This window comes from Agelaius phoeniceus, chromosome 2 (assembly GCF_051311805.1).
Source record: "Agelaius phoeniceus isolate bAgePho1 chromosome 2, bAgePho1.hap1, whole genome shotgun sequence".
Classification (NCBI taxonomy): domain Eukaryota; kingdom Metazoa; phylum Chordata; class Aves; order Passeriformes; family Icteridae; genus Agelaius; species Agelaius phoeniceus.
Genome location: NC_135266.1, coordinates 4,888,923 through 4,905,451, shown reverse-complemented (window position 1 = coordinate 4,905,451; position 16,529 = coordinate 4,888,923). Strand labels below are relative to the sequence as shown.

Below are 16,529 nucleotides of genomic sequence, written 5' to 3'. Positions count from 1 at the left end.
ACATGTTGGGTAGATGACTTGGATATCTAGGACAATTCCATTTTTTAACTGGCACGAACTCTCAAAGCTCAAGCAACTTCTGCCTCCTTAGAGTGTCATTTTGAAGTTACCTACTGAGATACTGATGTCATTCTTCCTGTGCTGAGCCTTAGCATGGAGATTGACCTACAATTTCCTTACAGGACACCACAACAACTCTACAATAACTCTTTTCCTGTCCACAGCTTCAGCTCTATGTGAAAGACAAAGGAGAAGATGTCAAAGTTGAGTGGTTCCTCAATAACACCGATGAAATCAACTTTGAAATCCAGCCAGCAGTGCAGGAGGTCAGTCAGTTTTATTTGTTATTATGGTAGAGCAGATGAGTGTCCATCCCCTTGATCCAAAATGTGGTAAAGCATCTGCCTTGAATCATCTATCAAACCCCTACACCTCTGAAATCCAGCAACACCTCTCAAGATCACTGAAACAAGTCTGTATTTGACAGACAAATGACTTAGCAAACATCTTTCATCTAACTTCAAGGTGTGAAAAATGTCTGTTCCTAAATATCTTCTCTCAGACTACTTCTAAAATAATAAAAAAAAACCCCAGTTGTGATGGTATTTCCATCAAAGCAATTAAAACGTTGCTCCTTCCCTAATTTAAATCAGTTTTGAAGTCTGGCAGCAATAGATCAGAAATGGCTGTGAAAAATACGATGATGGATGATCTAAAAATATTTTGTTGCTTTTGAAATTGCACCTGATCTTTGTGTATGAGCACTCATTCATTGGGCCATCCTCTGCAAGAGTTTCATCTTGACTGGGATTCTCTTCTGTGTTTGCCCCTTCAGTTTTTTATTTTTGGCACAAGTGTGGTGATTTAACTTTTCCTACAGCTGTGGGGAAGACTTGTTTGTGTGTTGTGAAGTTGTTTTCTTGATTGAAGGCCTTGTTAAAAAGTAATTTTATTGTAGAGCTGCTTCTAAAGACCTGTACTGAGAGAGCTCAGTCATAACAATCATAACAATTTATTGCCACAGCTTTTGTCTATAAAAATGTGAAACTCCTAGCTAAAGCCAGACAAGCCTTTTGAAGTGTGTTTTAATGTAGGTTTTACCATGCACACGTAGCATGTAAGTGACCTTCATATGCTGGGGTGGCATGTTGATTATCCACATTTGAACAGTCATTAACTATTAAATCCTTCCTGACAAACACAGGTGACTCTGCTGCAGTCACTGGACTTCACAATCAGCTTTTTGCTAGGTGCCCAAGTCCAGCTTTGCACAGTTGCACCTGTTCTGCTTTGCCTGCATGTTTAGAATGAGCCTGTTAAGTTCTTTATTTGTTAGAGGGTTTTATTTTCACTTTTGAAGTTCGTGTTAGCACTTATGGAAGAGGAGAGGTAATAAACAAAGGGCTACAACCTGTGAGCAAGGAGCAGCTCCTAAACTACAATGTCAGCTTTTGTGCCTTGTTTTCTTCCTCTTTCAGAAGCAATACTGTGTGTACAAATAAATACCTCTAATTACTTGTGATTATCTGCACAGTGGTTTTGACATCACACAAGCTGGGTGTAATAACCCATTTTCTCTTGGTAATGGCTGGGTGAACCTGAGTTGTGTTGGGCAACCTGGCTGACTGGTAGGGTTTGGGTTTACACAATTTACATCATATGCTGATGTGCCCCAGGCTGGCTGTGCTGTACACCCCTAGCCCAAGTCAAACCCAAAGGGAAACCTGTTGTCTTTATCATTTTGGGGTGGCAGTTAAGCCATTATGGCTTGTCTTGTTGAGGGAGTTGTGGTGGAGAGTTACTTTCCAAAAAAAGGAGGGCTAAAAATGAGCCAGAGCTGACAGGAGGCTGTTTAATCAATCTCCTTTCCAAATAACTATGGAAACAACAGCAAACACCTATGAGCAGAAGTCCAGTGACTGAGGTTGCTGTTGTTACTGTTAAATAACAGATGTCACATTAGGCTGATGGCAAAGCATGTGAGGCACTGGGACTTTACAATTTAGGTAAGAGCAGGGGAGGGGAAATCACCTCCAAAACAATGAAGACTACTCATAATTTATCTGCTTATTTAAGTAACTTAAGTAATGAAATTGCTGTTACTAAGGCTTTAAAAAGCCTAATTTACTGTGATCTTTATTCAAGTGAATGAGTATTATCTGTTCCCTTGGTGGTTATTTGAGGGCACATGGTGTAAATGCAGCAGATTTTTGTGGGACTGCCAATGCTGTTGTATGTTTTGAACATGTCATCAAAGGCCAGTTAGGTAAGAAGGCAGTACAACAGGATTTCTGGATGTTTCTGTAACACCTGGGTAGCTGGGGAAGGGCTCTTACTCCCAGTCTCTTTGTCATGTCATGCAAACTGCACATCAGTGAAGTCTCTCAGTGTGGTATCAGCTAAAAAAGATGGAGGGGTCCTCTGTTTTTAGGTCAGATCTTTGTCTCCTACTTCAGTCTTTCCTTTAGAAAAGAAACCTCAGTGGGATTTCAGAGCTGTTGGGTTTCAGGCTGTCCTTTCTGGGACAGCTTGATTTTAAAATCTGTGCCCTGTAGGTACCTGAGCAGACAAAAATTCCTGAGGAGCCTGCTGTGGAAAGCAGGCATTCTCTAGGAGCACAGGGAGGGCAGGGGCACTTCAGTCTCTTCATACACCTTGGAATTAATCATGTGAAGCTACATGTGTGTGCACAAACTCTCTGGTGTGTTCTGACCCCTCAGAGGTTGTGGTGCTAAGCACAGATGGCTGTGAGATTTTTTTTATGGACAAACTACAACTCAGTGCCCCAGAGCAGCACAACTCTGTCCATACACTGCACTTTCCAGCAAGGTTGAAGACCTCCAGGAGATGCTATAATTTTTTTTTCAGTGCAGCACAGGATTAGTTTCTTCTCAGCTGCTGCAAGCTGGCATAACTCCCATTAAATCAGTGGAACGGTGCAGATCTGCTTATCTGATGACCTGATCTGCTCTCTCAGGGAGTACAGAGCAGTGCAGAATCTTTAAAACACCATCATAAGATAAAAGCTATTAAATAAACTTCTGGCTTTTTGACTAACAGCTGTGTCTTCCTAACTCTTAGAACAGCATGAGTTTTTTGTGTTTAATTCTAGCTTTCCTTTAATGCATAATGGGGAATTTAAGTAATTCTTTGGATGATCTGTTGTGAAATTCTGTTGTTGGCAATAGAAACCATTGTGTCTCTCTCTGACAGAGCTAATGTTAGATGGCTTTGGTGGTATAGCTATATACCAAATTAATTTTTGCCTCAATTGCTTCTGAGTTTTGAGAAGCCTGGTTGTTTGTTTCCTCCCAGGGACAGACAGCAGGGACATGTGCAATATCTGAAACACTCACAGATGTCTTGAAGAACCTCTTCAGCTCAGCTTCTCCATCTGTAGAGCTGAGTGTGAGGCCTGCAGATACAAAGGAGGTTCAGGTAAGTCTCATTCCTTCCAAAACCTTTTGAGAAGTGTCCTTCATGCTTTTATTACATATTCATGACTCACAAATGAGTAAATTTAACAGTGTTCAATGACAAGAACTGGGGCACATGTTTAGAGCAACACAGCCCATGGCAGCGGAGGCTTTGTGGTCCCACCTCCCTTGTGGCTTTGTTGGTGTTCCAGCCCAGCTTCCCTGTGCCAGCATGGCACCAGGGTTTGGTGCTGGCACGTGCACAGTGCCCTTGTCCTGGTTGCCTTTTGCAGAATGTACAGAGCACACTGAGCCTTCTCCCTCAGGGCACCAGCCCTCCCAAGCCTCCGAGGGCTCACGAGCTGAAGCTGCTGCTGAGGAACATCGCGCTGGAGCCATCGAGCGACCTCCGTGCTGCAGGTACCACAGCCCAGGGGGCTGCTGCTCCTCAGGCTGGCCTGGGCTGGCTTTTCTTACTCTTAGAGATGCATATGAGATGATTTGGTCTCACAATTAAAAGATAGCTGTTGTGTGAATGTCAATAAAAGCTTTAGTGATGTATGGTTATGTTATTGTGGTTTAGATGTCCTCTGTTCTCCCCACAGTTCCCTTTCCCCCCTGTATTGTTGCCATCAGACAGCCTGGGCTGTCCAGGACAGGTACAAAGAAGCTGCACAGGTGTCCCTGGCATGGGGCAGCTGGGAATGGAAAAGCTTGGGGGTGCTCAGGGGGTGGGCATGGCAACACCTGAGCTCCAATCCAGGGACAAGAAAGCAGTTTGCACTGATAAATGGCACAGAAGAGCTGACTGACAGACCTTGGGAGGGCCAGGGCTGGCTGATGCAGCCCCCAGGGGTATAAAAGACTGAGCATCCAGCTTGAAGATGAACTGGCCATGTGGTGTGCACGAGGGGCAGTTCCCAGCACTGCAGCTTTTTCCTTATGCATTCTTTTGTTGTGTTTTTGTTAAGGTTTAATAAACCTCTTGAAATTTTCAAAGTGAGAAGTTGTTTCTCACATCACTTTCCTTTCAGCTGAGGTAATGTAGAAGTTCTGGGTTACAGCCTGCTCTCAACAGAAGGTTTAAGAAATTGTTGTATTCTGAGAAATAGACTTCATAGAATCACAGAATGGTTTGGGTTGGAAGGGACCTTAAAGGTTATCTCATTCCACCCCTGCCATGGGTAGGGACACCTTCCACTGTCCCAGCTTGCTCAAAGCCCATCCAGCCTGGCCTTGAGCATTCCCAGGGATGGGGCAGCCACAGCTTCTCTGGGCAACCTGTGCCAATGCTGACTTAATGTATATTTTAGTTTATTGGAGTAGTTAAACATCTTGTTCTTCTTGTACAAATCCATCATTGCTGAAAACAGATTGAAATGACCACATGTATAAAGTTGGCTGATTATTTTCTGGCTTTTAGTTTTAATTTCTAAAAGTTCTCACTTTGGCTGTACCCAAGATGAGGGGCTCAAATCCAGCTCTCCATTAGCTGCTGGCAATGACATTGGCTTGATTCAATGTTACCTTATTTTTCTTTACTTTAGAGTGATTTGCAGATATATCTCAAACTCTCCCCCTGTATTAGAAACTCCTGAAAGGTATTTTTTTGTTTTTTTTTTTTGTTGTTGTCAGGGACATTTTCCCCTGATGAAGTGCCTCTGCAGGTAAAGGAAGAAGGTGCCTCTTGCAAGTGAAGAATGAAGCCAAAAAAGAGGTCACTGCCTAATCCTAATGAAGTTAGTGTTGGGTTTGGAAAGCAGCACCAGGCCTGTCTTGCAAGGCTCAGACTTCTCCAGGTGCAGATTGAGGCACAGCTCAGATTCTGTCAGCAGAGATACAGATTGGAGGCTCTGTTGTTTATGGCCACTAAACAATTCCATAACAGTATTTTTAATGGAAGCTTGTGGCTGCTAAATTGGGCAAGGCAGTATTTTAGATAAATACATCCTGCTTGCTGTTCTGCTTGTTTTCAGTTAGCTGTAATAGGTTTCTGCCCTAGAGTCTTGTGTAATGCTGCTTTGCTCATCCTGGTTGGAAGTGATCCCCTTAAAAATCTCTGCAGAGCTTTTTTTTTTTTTAAAAAAAACCAATTTATTTTTAAGCACTTCTGGAACTCTTGGCTGTGAAATGTCCTTTATCAATAAAATATGCTGGCAGCTGCAACTTTCAAGTGGAAAGTGTCCCAGCCCACAGCAGGGGCTTTGGAATGAAATGATCTTTAAGGTCCCTTCCAACCCAAACCATTCTATGATTTATTATTACTCTACAATTTTGTAGTGCAGACTAAACTTTCCAAAAGATTGGGTCATTTTGCCTGGCTTTAAAAGGCATGAGATGAGATGAGATGAGATATCTTTGTGTGCATACAGTGCATAGAACAGAAGATCCACCTTCTGAAAATCCCTGTACCTTCCCAAAAACCAAGAGGAAAAAGAGACAATTCATGTGCTGTGCTCTGGGAGCACAGCTGTTGGGAGGCAAAATCCCCATTTGCCAGTCTAACAGGAGATAGAGGGAATTTTGCTGGTTCTCCAGCAGCTCCTGGAGTGTAAATATTTGGAACTGAGGATGAGAAATAAAACTTCATAATGGGGTTTAACTGGTACACTTGAAATCCAGTGGGAATCCTGCACAGCTGGGAAGGTGCTGGCTTCTGGACATAACTTGCTGACTTTTAATTAATATTCCCTTCCCTTGTAATAATGAATTATCCTGTTGGAGCCCAGGCTCCATGGGAGTGTGCAATATTTCAAGCACACAGGTACACAGGGGGCTGGGGAGGGGCAGTTTGTCCATGCTGGTGAAACCATGGGTGATTGATGGATGCTGACAGGGTTTGCAGGAGCTCTGGCTCTCCTGTAGGTATCTTAGTTCAGCTGGTGAATATCCACTAGCAGAACTGGTCTCTGCTTATGGGCTGTGCCAGTTTTTATCTCCTTAGTTTGTGTATGTAAACACAAACCTAGATTTTGTGCTTTGTGTTCTACAGGGAATAACTAAGGGCAAAAGTGATTTCTGCTGGTGAGGAAAAAGCAGTTAATTGTTTGCAGCAGGGCAGAAGAGCTGCAATACCCTGTGGGGTACAGTTGGTTTGTGGTTCAGGTGGAGTTCCAGGGTTCCAGCTCAGGGACACTTGGCTGGGGGAGCACAAAGCAGCCCAGGTCCATGAGCTCAGGCTCAGCCCCTGTGAAAGCAGCTCAGCTGCTTACTCTGGGCTCAGCTTGGGTCCCAAATAAGCTGTGTGTACACAGTGCTTTGTCTCCTCTAATCACCTTGCCAGACCCAGGCTGCCTCTGTGCCTGAGACAGGGCTGATCCACGGCCCCAAAGCATCCCCAGAGAACAACTGAGAGCTGCTCATAGCAAATACAAACCCAGATTCTTCTGGAGAACCAGGGGCAGCATCTTTTGTTTGCTTTGCACACAGTCAGTACTGAGCTTTTTGTTGCTTTCCTTGATGTGTTGGAACTCTGGGTTTAAATTATTTTTGATGCTGTCAGAGCCAGAAAGTGAAAAGAAGCTGTTTTAAGAGGAACACATCAGGCAAACTATTTCCCCTCAGAGCAGCAGTAGAACTACTCTTAATATGCCAATTTGCAGCACTATTAAATTCCGAGATCAAGGCACAGATAAGTCTGCAGCAGTGCTTTAAAACTTGTTAAAAACCACAGTGCATGAACCACTGTGAATTAGAACTGCTGTCATCAGTCACTTGCCAGCAGAAAAAGCTTATTTTCATGTCCAGATAAACCACTGTGACTGTGGCCAGGGGGAACTTAGAAAATTCCTGTTATTTTTAAAGCAGCTTGTAAACAACTCCACTCCTTCCCCACCTCACACCCACAACATCACCTGCTCCCTCTTTGCCTGCCCATCTTTTTGGATCGTTTTATGCCTGCATTTTGTTGCTTCATGGCAGGATTTAAATCGGGCTGTCATGTTTCACAGTGTGTAGGGTAGTTCATAAGACAACAGTGATGCAATAGTGACCTTTGCCATGAATAAACTTGGTGTACAGGCCAAGGGAAGGCATTTATCCTGTGGGAGGGTGTGAAAAAGTCTGCAAAAGTTTGTTCAGAAATGCAAGGAAAGGGGGTTTCTTTGCAGTAAGTGAGCTCTTGGTGACAGAGCATTAATAACTGATTTTTCTTGCCCTTGCAGGCAGCACAGACCTTGTGTGTATAGTTCAATTGAATGACCCTATGCAGAAGTTTTCCAGCTCTGTAGCCAAAAATGCTGCACATCCCTTTTGGAAGGAAGAGTTTATCTTGTAAGTAACTTACCTACTGAGAATACTTTTACACTAAAGCACTTTTTTTCTCCTTGAACTGTGTGAGAGAAGAATGACATTTTGAAATAGGACTTGGACTTTCTCTGTGTGGCCTCAGAGACATCTGGAGCTGGTGGGGACTTCAGGATATCTAATTACCCTCTGTATGGATATGAGGTACAGTCTCTAGGTGTTCCATGGTAGAGACATGATTCTAGTAGATGACAGCAGTCACAGGCACAATAAATCACCTCATGCTTTCCTACAGTGCCAGAAAAGAAGTGTTAGCACTTCATTTAGGTAGCTAAATTTAGCTGCCTAACAGCTAGCAAGGTTTAGAAAGGTTTTGCTAGGTTTTACTAGGTTTTGTTAGCAAGGTTTTGAAGTCACTTTACTGTGAAAACTGCATTTGAGGGAATCTAATGTGTCTGCATTCCATCCCTGAGTGGAAAAAGCAAATGTGCAGAAACAACTGAGCACCTTAAAGAATGGTGGCCCTGACTAAAAAGAGAGTGTAAAACTTAACTAGATTTTCTTTCTCCTGTAAAACAATAAAGGGACTTTCAGGCAGCCTACACAGTTTCCTGTGATTCACACAGCTGTTGTAAATAAGGTCAAAAGTGAGGAGTTCTAAAACTATTTTTATTTTCACTTTCTAACAGCAGAGCAAAAATGGCTTCTGAGGTGCATGAGTTTGGAAAAGGAGGGACTCAGTGATAAACTTTGTTTTCTGAAGTATCACAAAGTGCTTCAGCCAGTGGCTCTGTGATTCACTTCAGCCATCTGTTGGTGGAACAGCACCCATGCTCAGGCTTGCAGAGCACACAAGTTCCCAGCAGTTTGGGACAGGAAGTTTGTAAGAATAAAACCCTTTTCCAGCTGAAAGGGCTGAGAGAGGGCAGGCAGGATGTGATTAACTTGACAGGAATTTGGCCTTGACACCAGGAATAATGCTGGGGTTTCCACACTGCTTTTCAGAAGTGCATGAGGTAAGCTTGGGGGCTTTTACAGATAAATGATTAGGATTTTGGCAGAGGTTTTTAAACTTCTTTCAAGTTCCCACACACAAACCCCTGCCTTTTTCTTTCTTCAGAGCCAAAAAAATCTTCCACTCTGAACACCACAGTACTGACCACTATGTCAGACTCTGCTTTAGCTTCATGGCAAAGCAGCAGTAGGGACATCAAGGTGCTCCTTTCCAAGTTTTGGGGTGCAGGAAGGGTGGGAGTGCCAGGGAAAAACTTCAAGTCTGCTGCATAGATAATGTACCACAGCATCTAATGGAGGTGGGGTGTCTGCAGCCAGGATCACACCATCCTGAAATGGGGACATGGCAAAATATAATGTATGTTTGCATGCTCTGAGGGGTTTTGGCAGAATGCCTGCTGAGAAGGGTGTAAAATAAGGTTTGACTGGAGGGTTCCTCAGCAGGCACCCAGTTTGCTTCACTGTGTCAGTCAGAGGAAAGGTTTTGTATCTGTTGTCTAGTCCATCTTAGGAAGTACCACACGTGTCATTCTGAGAATTCAGTTCAGAGTCCAGTTCACCTGGGTTTTGTCACACAGAAACTCCTCTTGTTGGCTTGCAGCATCCTTGAGTCTTGTTTTGGAAAAGTGATACTGACTCTTCTCATTTAAAGCTGTAACTACTTTTGGTTTCTTGCATCTGTCCTGTTTTTGCAGGACACTTTCCTGCTTTGATAGGGATGTTGATTGAGCCTGTTCCAGCATCTTGACTTACAAATTTGATCCTGCCAGGAGAAACAAAACTTGTTGGTGTTGTGGTGTAGCAGTCAGACTAGGAACCATCTTCAGCTCCTGGGGAGAAGAAAATCCTCTGAAATCCAACAAATTGAACCTGTGCAAAAGTGAGGGAGGTTCCCAGGCCATGTTTTATTACTGTGATCCCTTCAGTCACTCTTACCCACCTGCAAGGTGCAGTGTTTGGCTTGGAGAGGGCTGAGAAAAGCTGGGGAAAGGGGAAAACCTACATGGGAAGGAAAATCTGCTTGGGCTGCAAAGACCTAACATGGTTTTGTTTTCTTCCCAGTGAACTAAGTGCCAAATCAAAAGCATTGCAACTGCAAGTAGTAGAAGATGGAAAGTTGGATAGTAAGTATTTTAAGATTGAGTTATTTTGCATGATCAGCGTGTGAGCTTTGCTGAGTGTTGACAGAAGTCCCCTTTTATTTCTGGATGGCCACAGAAACTGTGAGATCTATCAGAAATCATGGGTGGAAGGAGAATACACTGACCAGGTGCCTGGGTTAAGGTTACAGAGAATCTTTGAGTTTCTTTTTATATTGTCAACATACTGAGTCTTCCAGGTGCTGGTATCCTGTATTTTTCCATCTTTTAAACGTCTGACAGATCTACTGTGAACCTTTTTGGTTTCAAATTAAGCTTTTGAGTTCTTTCTGTGGCTGAAGGAGAATAATAGGGGTTAATTGTAAATCCTTCCTTTTTAAGTCCTAGAGACTCCCTAACAATTCAGGTATGAAAATCACAATCAGGTGTAAAACACTCCAATTCTGATTATGTTGGACTAAATAAAAAAACATGGGAGGGTCAAACATTTTTACATCTCGATTCTGTTGTTTCAGAATTATTTATAATAATCTGGATATACAAATTTGTGCAATATCTTGCTTATGATATGTGATTGTTGGAGGGATTGGAAAGTTAAAAGCTTTAAAAAAATTCTGATGTGGATGCTATTTTTTATTTTTAAAAGAATATGTATGTGGAGTCAGCAAACTTATGTTTTTCTTGGACAAAATGTAGTCTTGGCTGTACCTAAGCATCTTTAGTCTTTCAAACAACACCAGAAATGTTCTGCATCCTAACTTTCAGCCTGGTTTCCTGAAGAAAAAGGTCCCAGTGGATTGCACTGACAATTCTCTTCCTCCCCCTCTGTCCCTCCATACCTGCTGAGCTGTTCTTCTCCAAAAAAATTAAATAGAAGACTCAAAGTAGAATCATATTAATGAACAGGGTGCTGAGTTATATGAATATAATGTAAATCCCTACTTGTATAATACAGGTATAGACAAGAGTTTATTACACCTGTTCAAATTGTGTTTGAGAAAATCGTTTAATACAAATTCTCAGCACATGTTCTGTGGTAACCTTACACCAAAAGGCCAGTGAAGTGTAGGAATTTTTTGTTTTTAAACATTCTGCTTTGCACAGAAAACCAGGATTTCATCTCTTAAATTGTTAGTACCACTGCTAATAATTTGTTCTTATCTGGTGGAGCTAGTAAAGTCAGGGGAGGAACAAGAGAATTGCTGAAGTTTTATTAAAGTTCAAATTAAGAAATACTATTGTTGTGATGCAGCAGTTAATCAGGACTACAGATTGTCCTCTGAAATGAAAGATACAGAAACTGGTTATGGAGATTGTCCAAGAACCTAATAGTTGTTTCCTTTTTTCCCTAGATATTCTGCATATAAAGGGAAAAATAATGGCCAGAAACAACAGTAAATAAGGAATAAATTCATGGTTCCATTCCTCCATTCTTTCCTGTTACACAGTATTAGGCCAGGCTGAGGAATAGTCATTAAATGGCAAAAAAAGTTGTGAAATGCCACTTTTCTGCCCCGTGGTGTAGAACCAGTTACTGCGATTTTTTGCCTGAACTTTTCTCCTCCCTTCCAGTATTCTGTCCCTTACACATCCTGGCAGCTTAGCTCTGGGCTGACCTTGCTGATTGTGTTCTTGCAGGTCCTTTATCAGGGCAGGTGACCATCCCTCTGGACCTGTTCAGGAAGCAGCCCTGTGGCCAGCACAGCTTTGCCCTGAGCAGAGGGGCTGGGGAGAGCAGCTCAGAGCCAGGGCCCACGCTGGGCTCCATCACTGCAGAGGTACTGCTGGGCTGGGGCTTTGGGGTGGCTCTGTTCCTGCAGGAGCTGCTTGGGAATGCTCAGCCACAGCTTGGACAGAGCACTCTCTGCTGGGTTAGGAATGGCTGGATGGATGGCCCAGAGAGTGATGGTGAACGGTGCTGCATCCAGGTGGGGGCCAGTCACCAGTGGTGTCCCTCAAGGGTCTGTGCTGGGACCAGTTCTAGTTAATGTCTTTATAGAGGACATGGATGAGGGCATGGAGTCCTTCATTAGTAAATTTGCAGATGACACTAAGCTGGGAGCTTGTGTTGATCTATTGGACGGAAGGAGGGCTCTGCAGAGAGACTTAGATCTGGTGGATGGATGGGCAGAGTCCAACAGCATGAAGTTTAGTAAATCTAAGTGCTGAGTTCTACATTTTGGCCACAAAAATCCCCTACCACGTTACAAGCTGGGGACGGTGTGGCTGGACAGTGTTCAGGCTGAAAGGGACCTGGGGGTGCTGTGGTGGTGTTCACAGGGGTCCCAGGATGAGGGAAGAGATGGGAATCTTGACTCCATGTTTCAGAAGGCTGATTTATTATTTTATGATATATATTATATTAAAAGAAAATGATATATTAAAACTATACTAAAAGAATAGAGAAGGGATTCATCAGAAGACTAGCAAGGAAAGAAAGGAATGGAATGATAATAAAATCTTGTGATGACCAGAGAGTCCAAGACAACTGGACTGTGATTGGCCATTCATTGAAAACAACCACATGAGACCAATCAAAGATCCACCCGTTGCATTCCACAGCAGCAGATAATCATTGTTTACATTTCATTTCTGAGGCCTCTCAGCTTCTCCAGAGGAAAAAAATCCTAACAAAAGGATTTTTCATAAAATATGTCTGTGACAGGGTGCTGGTCAACAGCCGGCTGAATATGAGCTGGCAGTGAGCCTTGGTGGCCAAGAAGGCCAATGGCATCCTGGCCTGCATTGGGAATTGTGTGGCCAGCAGGAGCAGGGAGCTCATCCTTCCCCTGCACTGGGCACTGGTGAGGCTGCACCTTGAGTGCTGTGCCCAGTTCTGGGCCCTCACTTTGGGAAGGATGTGGAGATGCTTGAGGACATCCAGAGGAGGGCAACAAGGCTGGTGAGGGGCTTGGAACACAAGCCCTGTGAGGAATGTTTGAAGGAGCTGGAGCTGTTTAGCCTGAAGAAGAGGAAGCTTAGAGGTGACCTTATTGCTCTCTACACCTTCCTGAAGGGAGGCTGCAGACAGGTGGGGTTGGTCTCTGACAGAACCAGAGGACACAGCCTCCAGCTACGTCAGGGAAGGTACAGGTTGGATATTAGGAAAAATTTTCACCAAAAGAATAATAAAGTACTGGGATGCTCTTCCCAGGGAGGTGGTGGAATCACCATCTCTGGATGTGTTTAAAAAAAGCCCATCCATGGCACTGGGTGCTATAGTCTGGTTGAGGTGTTAGGGCATGGGTTGAACTCGATGATCTCAGAGGTCTCTTCCAGCCTCATTATTCTGTGATTCTGTGATCTCATGCTTGGGCTTGTGGCTGAGTCAGAGCAGCCTGTTCTGATTGCAGGGTGTTTGTGTCTTATGGGATTTTGGAAGGAATTTTGAATGATTTAGAGACAGGACCTCTGAGTTGTTTTAAATGATGGGGTTTATTTTTCTTATCTTCTACATAGACAGGAAGGGTGAGTTTGGATCACATCTTTACTGCATGGTTCAGAAGGTCACAGGACCCCTTGTTACAAAATAAAATAAATCCTTTTAAGGGTTTATTGACCAATAAAACACTGCCAACAAGGATATTTATGTTTTTGAACCAGTCCTTAAATATTTCATCTTATGGACCCATGCTACAGTGTAAGCTTTCTTAACTAATCATGTTATTAGACACAAACCTACAGTGCTGCATTCTTAACTCCTTGTTTACTTTTGTAACTACTTTTATTTTTTCTATATCTTTAAAACTCTAAACTTTCCTCAACTTAACATATCTCTGCTTCAAACTATAAATCCGCATTCTCACTTCTAGCACCTAAGTTTGGAAGCCTTTTCCAAGGTCTCAGATCAAATCCTGTTTTTAATTCTAAGCTTTGGCTTCCAGGCCCAAAGTTCTGAGACTTCCCTGCATTTCAGATTCCAGCAGTGTCTTATTGAAAGAATTAACTCTTGAATTTGGCTCAGCAAAAACCTAAACGGAGTACCAGAAATAGAGTCCTCCTTGCCTGACTGTGCTTCTGAGGTGGTGTTTTTTTGTCTCCTCAGTTCTCTTTTATAGAGCCCAGTGAAGTGAAGGCCAGGCAGGTCTCCTCTCCAGTGCTGGCCACCAAGATCGAGAAGGACCGCACTGTGATGCCCTGTGGGACTGTGGTCACCACTGTCACTGCTGTGAGAACCAAACCTCGTCTGGAAGGGAGATCCTCCCCCCTGACCACAGGTCAGCACCTCCAGATCTTCCTCCAGGGGCACCAGGAGAAGCACTGGGGGCTGGGATGGCAGGGAAGCACCAATTCCAGAGTTCTCTGATGTGTTGGAGTGGGGTTGTTGTTCGTACTCTCCAGAATCAGGATTTTAATTTTCATCAAAACTTGTTTCTTACAAGAAGAACAGTTAATATTTCTTTTAATTCTGTAAATCTTCACCATGGTGTGATAATGTAGAAGGGCTGGATTTTGGTGGATGGTTTTTCACAGGACAAATGTATCAGAGGTTTGCAGATAACAAACCATCCTGTGCCTTCTAACCCTGATCTGTGTTATCATCTCTGATGAAGCTTGGTGTTACCTGGTGACAAAAATACTTTTCAGCATGTCCTCCAGGAGCAGATTTTCCAATTTTTCTTGGGAAAATTATAAAAGTAAAACCTGTTAACAGTCTTGCTGTGAAGCATCACAAAGATCTGTGTCCTTTTAAGTTGTTAAAGCAAATCTTTTATTTAAGTGGGTGTAGTCTAATGTGTTACAGTGGAATGTTTTAAAACATTCTTTCATTTTTTAAACATTTAAAAATGCTTAAAAATTTTAAAATGTTTTCAAAAATTCTCACACTTCATTTTTAAAAATTTTAAAATGTTTTCAAAAATTCTCACACTTCACTGGCCTTTTAGGGTCAGGTTTACCACAAAACATGTGTTGAGAATTTCTGTTAAACAGTTTTCTCAAACACGATTTGAACAGGCATAACTGGTGTAATAAATTCTTACTAACACAATAAAAAATGTCTTGACCAGTTCAAATAACCAAAAAACTTGGTCCTCAGATTCTCCTGTGAAAACTCCAGTTAAAGTAAAGGTGACTGAAAAGGATTTCATTGTTGAAGCTCTCCATTCTCATGGTGCTCCAGTCAGCAAAACTTTGTCATCTTCAGATACAGGTAATAAAAATGTTTGGGGCTGCTAAGGAGAACATTTCTCTGTTCTGCACGTGGGATTAATGTGACCCTGTTAAAATGACAGCCAGCCCATGTGGCTGCTGCCTGTCAGCAGCACTGGGGTGTTTTTGTTACAAAGCACTGTGGTTTGGGCTATGGCAGCCTTGCAGTAAAAGTCTGGTTTTAATTGGCAATTTAAATTACTGGTTTTGAATAAATAACAATGAGCTGTGGTTTGGAGAGGGGAGGAGGCTGCAGGAAAGCCAAAAGAAGTATTTTCTCTTACTTTTGAATGAAAGATGCCTCCTTTTATAAAGGCATAGGGGATGCTGCACTAAACTAAAACCCTGTGGCATGCACATTTGGGTCCCCTGTGTCTGAAGAGAAGGCAGAGGCTGGACTGAAGACTCAGTTCTCTTACTAGCCCAGCCACTGGGCTTTTTTGGGCTTGCTGTGCCCATATGTCCTCCTTCCTAAGTCACCTGGATACAGCTGAAATTCTTTCAGAGAGTCAGGTGACATTGACAATAATTATAAATTCACTTTGAATTGTATATAAACCTGATTTTGTCTCTGGAGAATTTACCTTTTCAAGATGCAGCTCTGAATCTTCAGCACATTTTTCACTCCTGTGTGTGGGCACCACTGAACCTTTCAGTGGCTCTGTGGGCAGGAGTAGTGACAGATGTGACCCAGGGTGGCTGCCAGTGGCACCTGCTGTGGAGTTCAGTTGGCTTTGTACAGGTCTGAGTGGGGAATGCACAACCTGGAGATGATCTGGGCTGCTCCTGGCACTGTCAGCAGCTTTCTGAGACAGAATTGTGTGAGCCAACAAATGTGGGGAAGGGCAAGAAGCAGTAAGCATGAATAGCTGTAAGAGCACTTGGATCTTTTCCCATCTCTAGGGTAAGAAATTCTCTGACACCTTGAAGCAGTGTGGTATTACTACATCAATTTGGGAAATGTTAAGATAGTGCAAGATTTCTGAGTTGCCTCTCTGAAGTGTTTATGATATTAAAGACACAAAACACTTACTGGAAAATCCACCTGGAGACAGCTTATTCCATATTGTTATGGACAATGTTTTTATTGGGAGTGCAAGGAGATTTCTGTGAAGTGTTTATACAGGATTGCAGGAAGAATTACTCATTCAAACAAAAGCCAAATGAAAGAAATACAAAGGAGCTTTTGGGTATGGCAGCAACTTAGGTAAAAGTTATTACAAACATCATGGCAAAATAGCAGCAAGCACCCTGGAAAAGATGCTGTGTCTGTGCCATAGTTCTGAGTGATGGCAATAATAAGAATTAATGCAGGGGCTGGGGAGATGGAAAAGTCAAGGTTTGAGATGAGTGTGCAGACATGCACACATATTCTTAATTCTAGGCTTCATCTTTTCTTACATTACTGTCACAGTACAAAAGGCACTGCTCAATTTAGTTAACACTGGTGCTATTCCTTCCTCTATTCTTTTTGTTGTTGTTAAAACTCTTGCCAGAAAAGTCCACCTCAGGCAATTAAACATGGGGATTTTTATCTTGTTGACTTCCTTAGCCTTGTTTGTTCCTGAGCTTGATGAATTTGATTAATGTGTATTCATGTCCT

At 42.8% G+C, this 16,529-nt stretch overlaps 1 protein-coding gene across 4 annotated transcripts in view; it reads left to right on the top strand.

Annotated features, from left to right (window-relative positions):
- Positions 1-16,529, top strand: part of C2CD2 (C2 calcium dependent domain containing 2) — a 40,385-nt gene that overhangs the window by 11,462 nt on the left and 12,394 nt on the right. For all 4 annotated transcript variants that reach the window (XM_054651575.2, XM_077171112.1, XM_077171121.1 and 1 more), the window contains exons 4-11: positions 225-326; positions 3,316-3,438; positions 3,710-3,836; positions 7,580-7,688; positions 9,738-9,799; positions 11,414-11,553; positions 13,821-13,992; positions 14,814-14,927. In XM_054651575.2, coding sequence (XP_054507550.2) covers positions 225-326; positions 3,316-3,438; positions 3,710-3,836; positions 7,580-7,688; positions 9,738-9,799; positions 11,414-11,553; positions 13,821-13,992; positions 14,814-14,927 — 949 coding nt within the window. The remainder of the gene's footprint in view (positions 1-224; positions 327-3,315; positions 3,439-3,709; positions 3,837-7,579; positions 7,689-9,737; positions 9,800-11,413; positions 11,554-13,820; positions 13,993-14,813; positions 14,928-16,529) is intronic.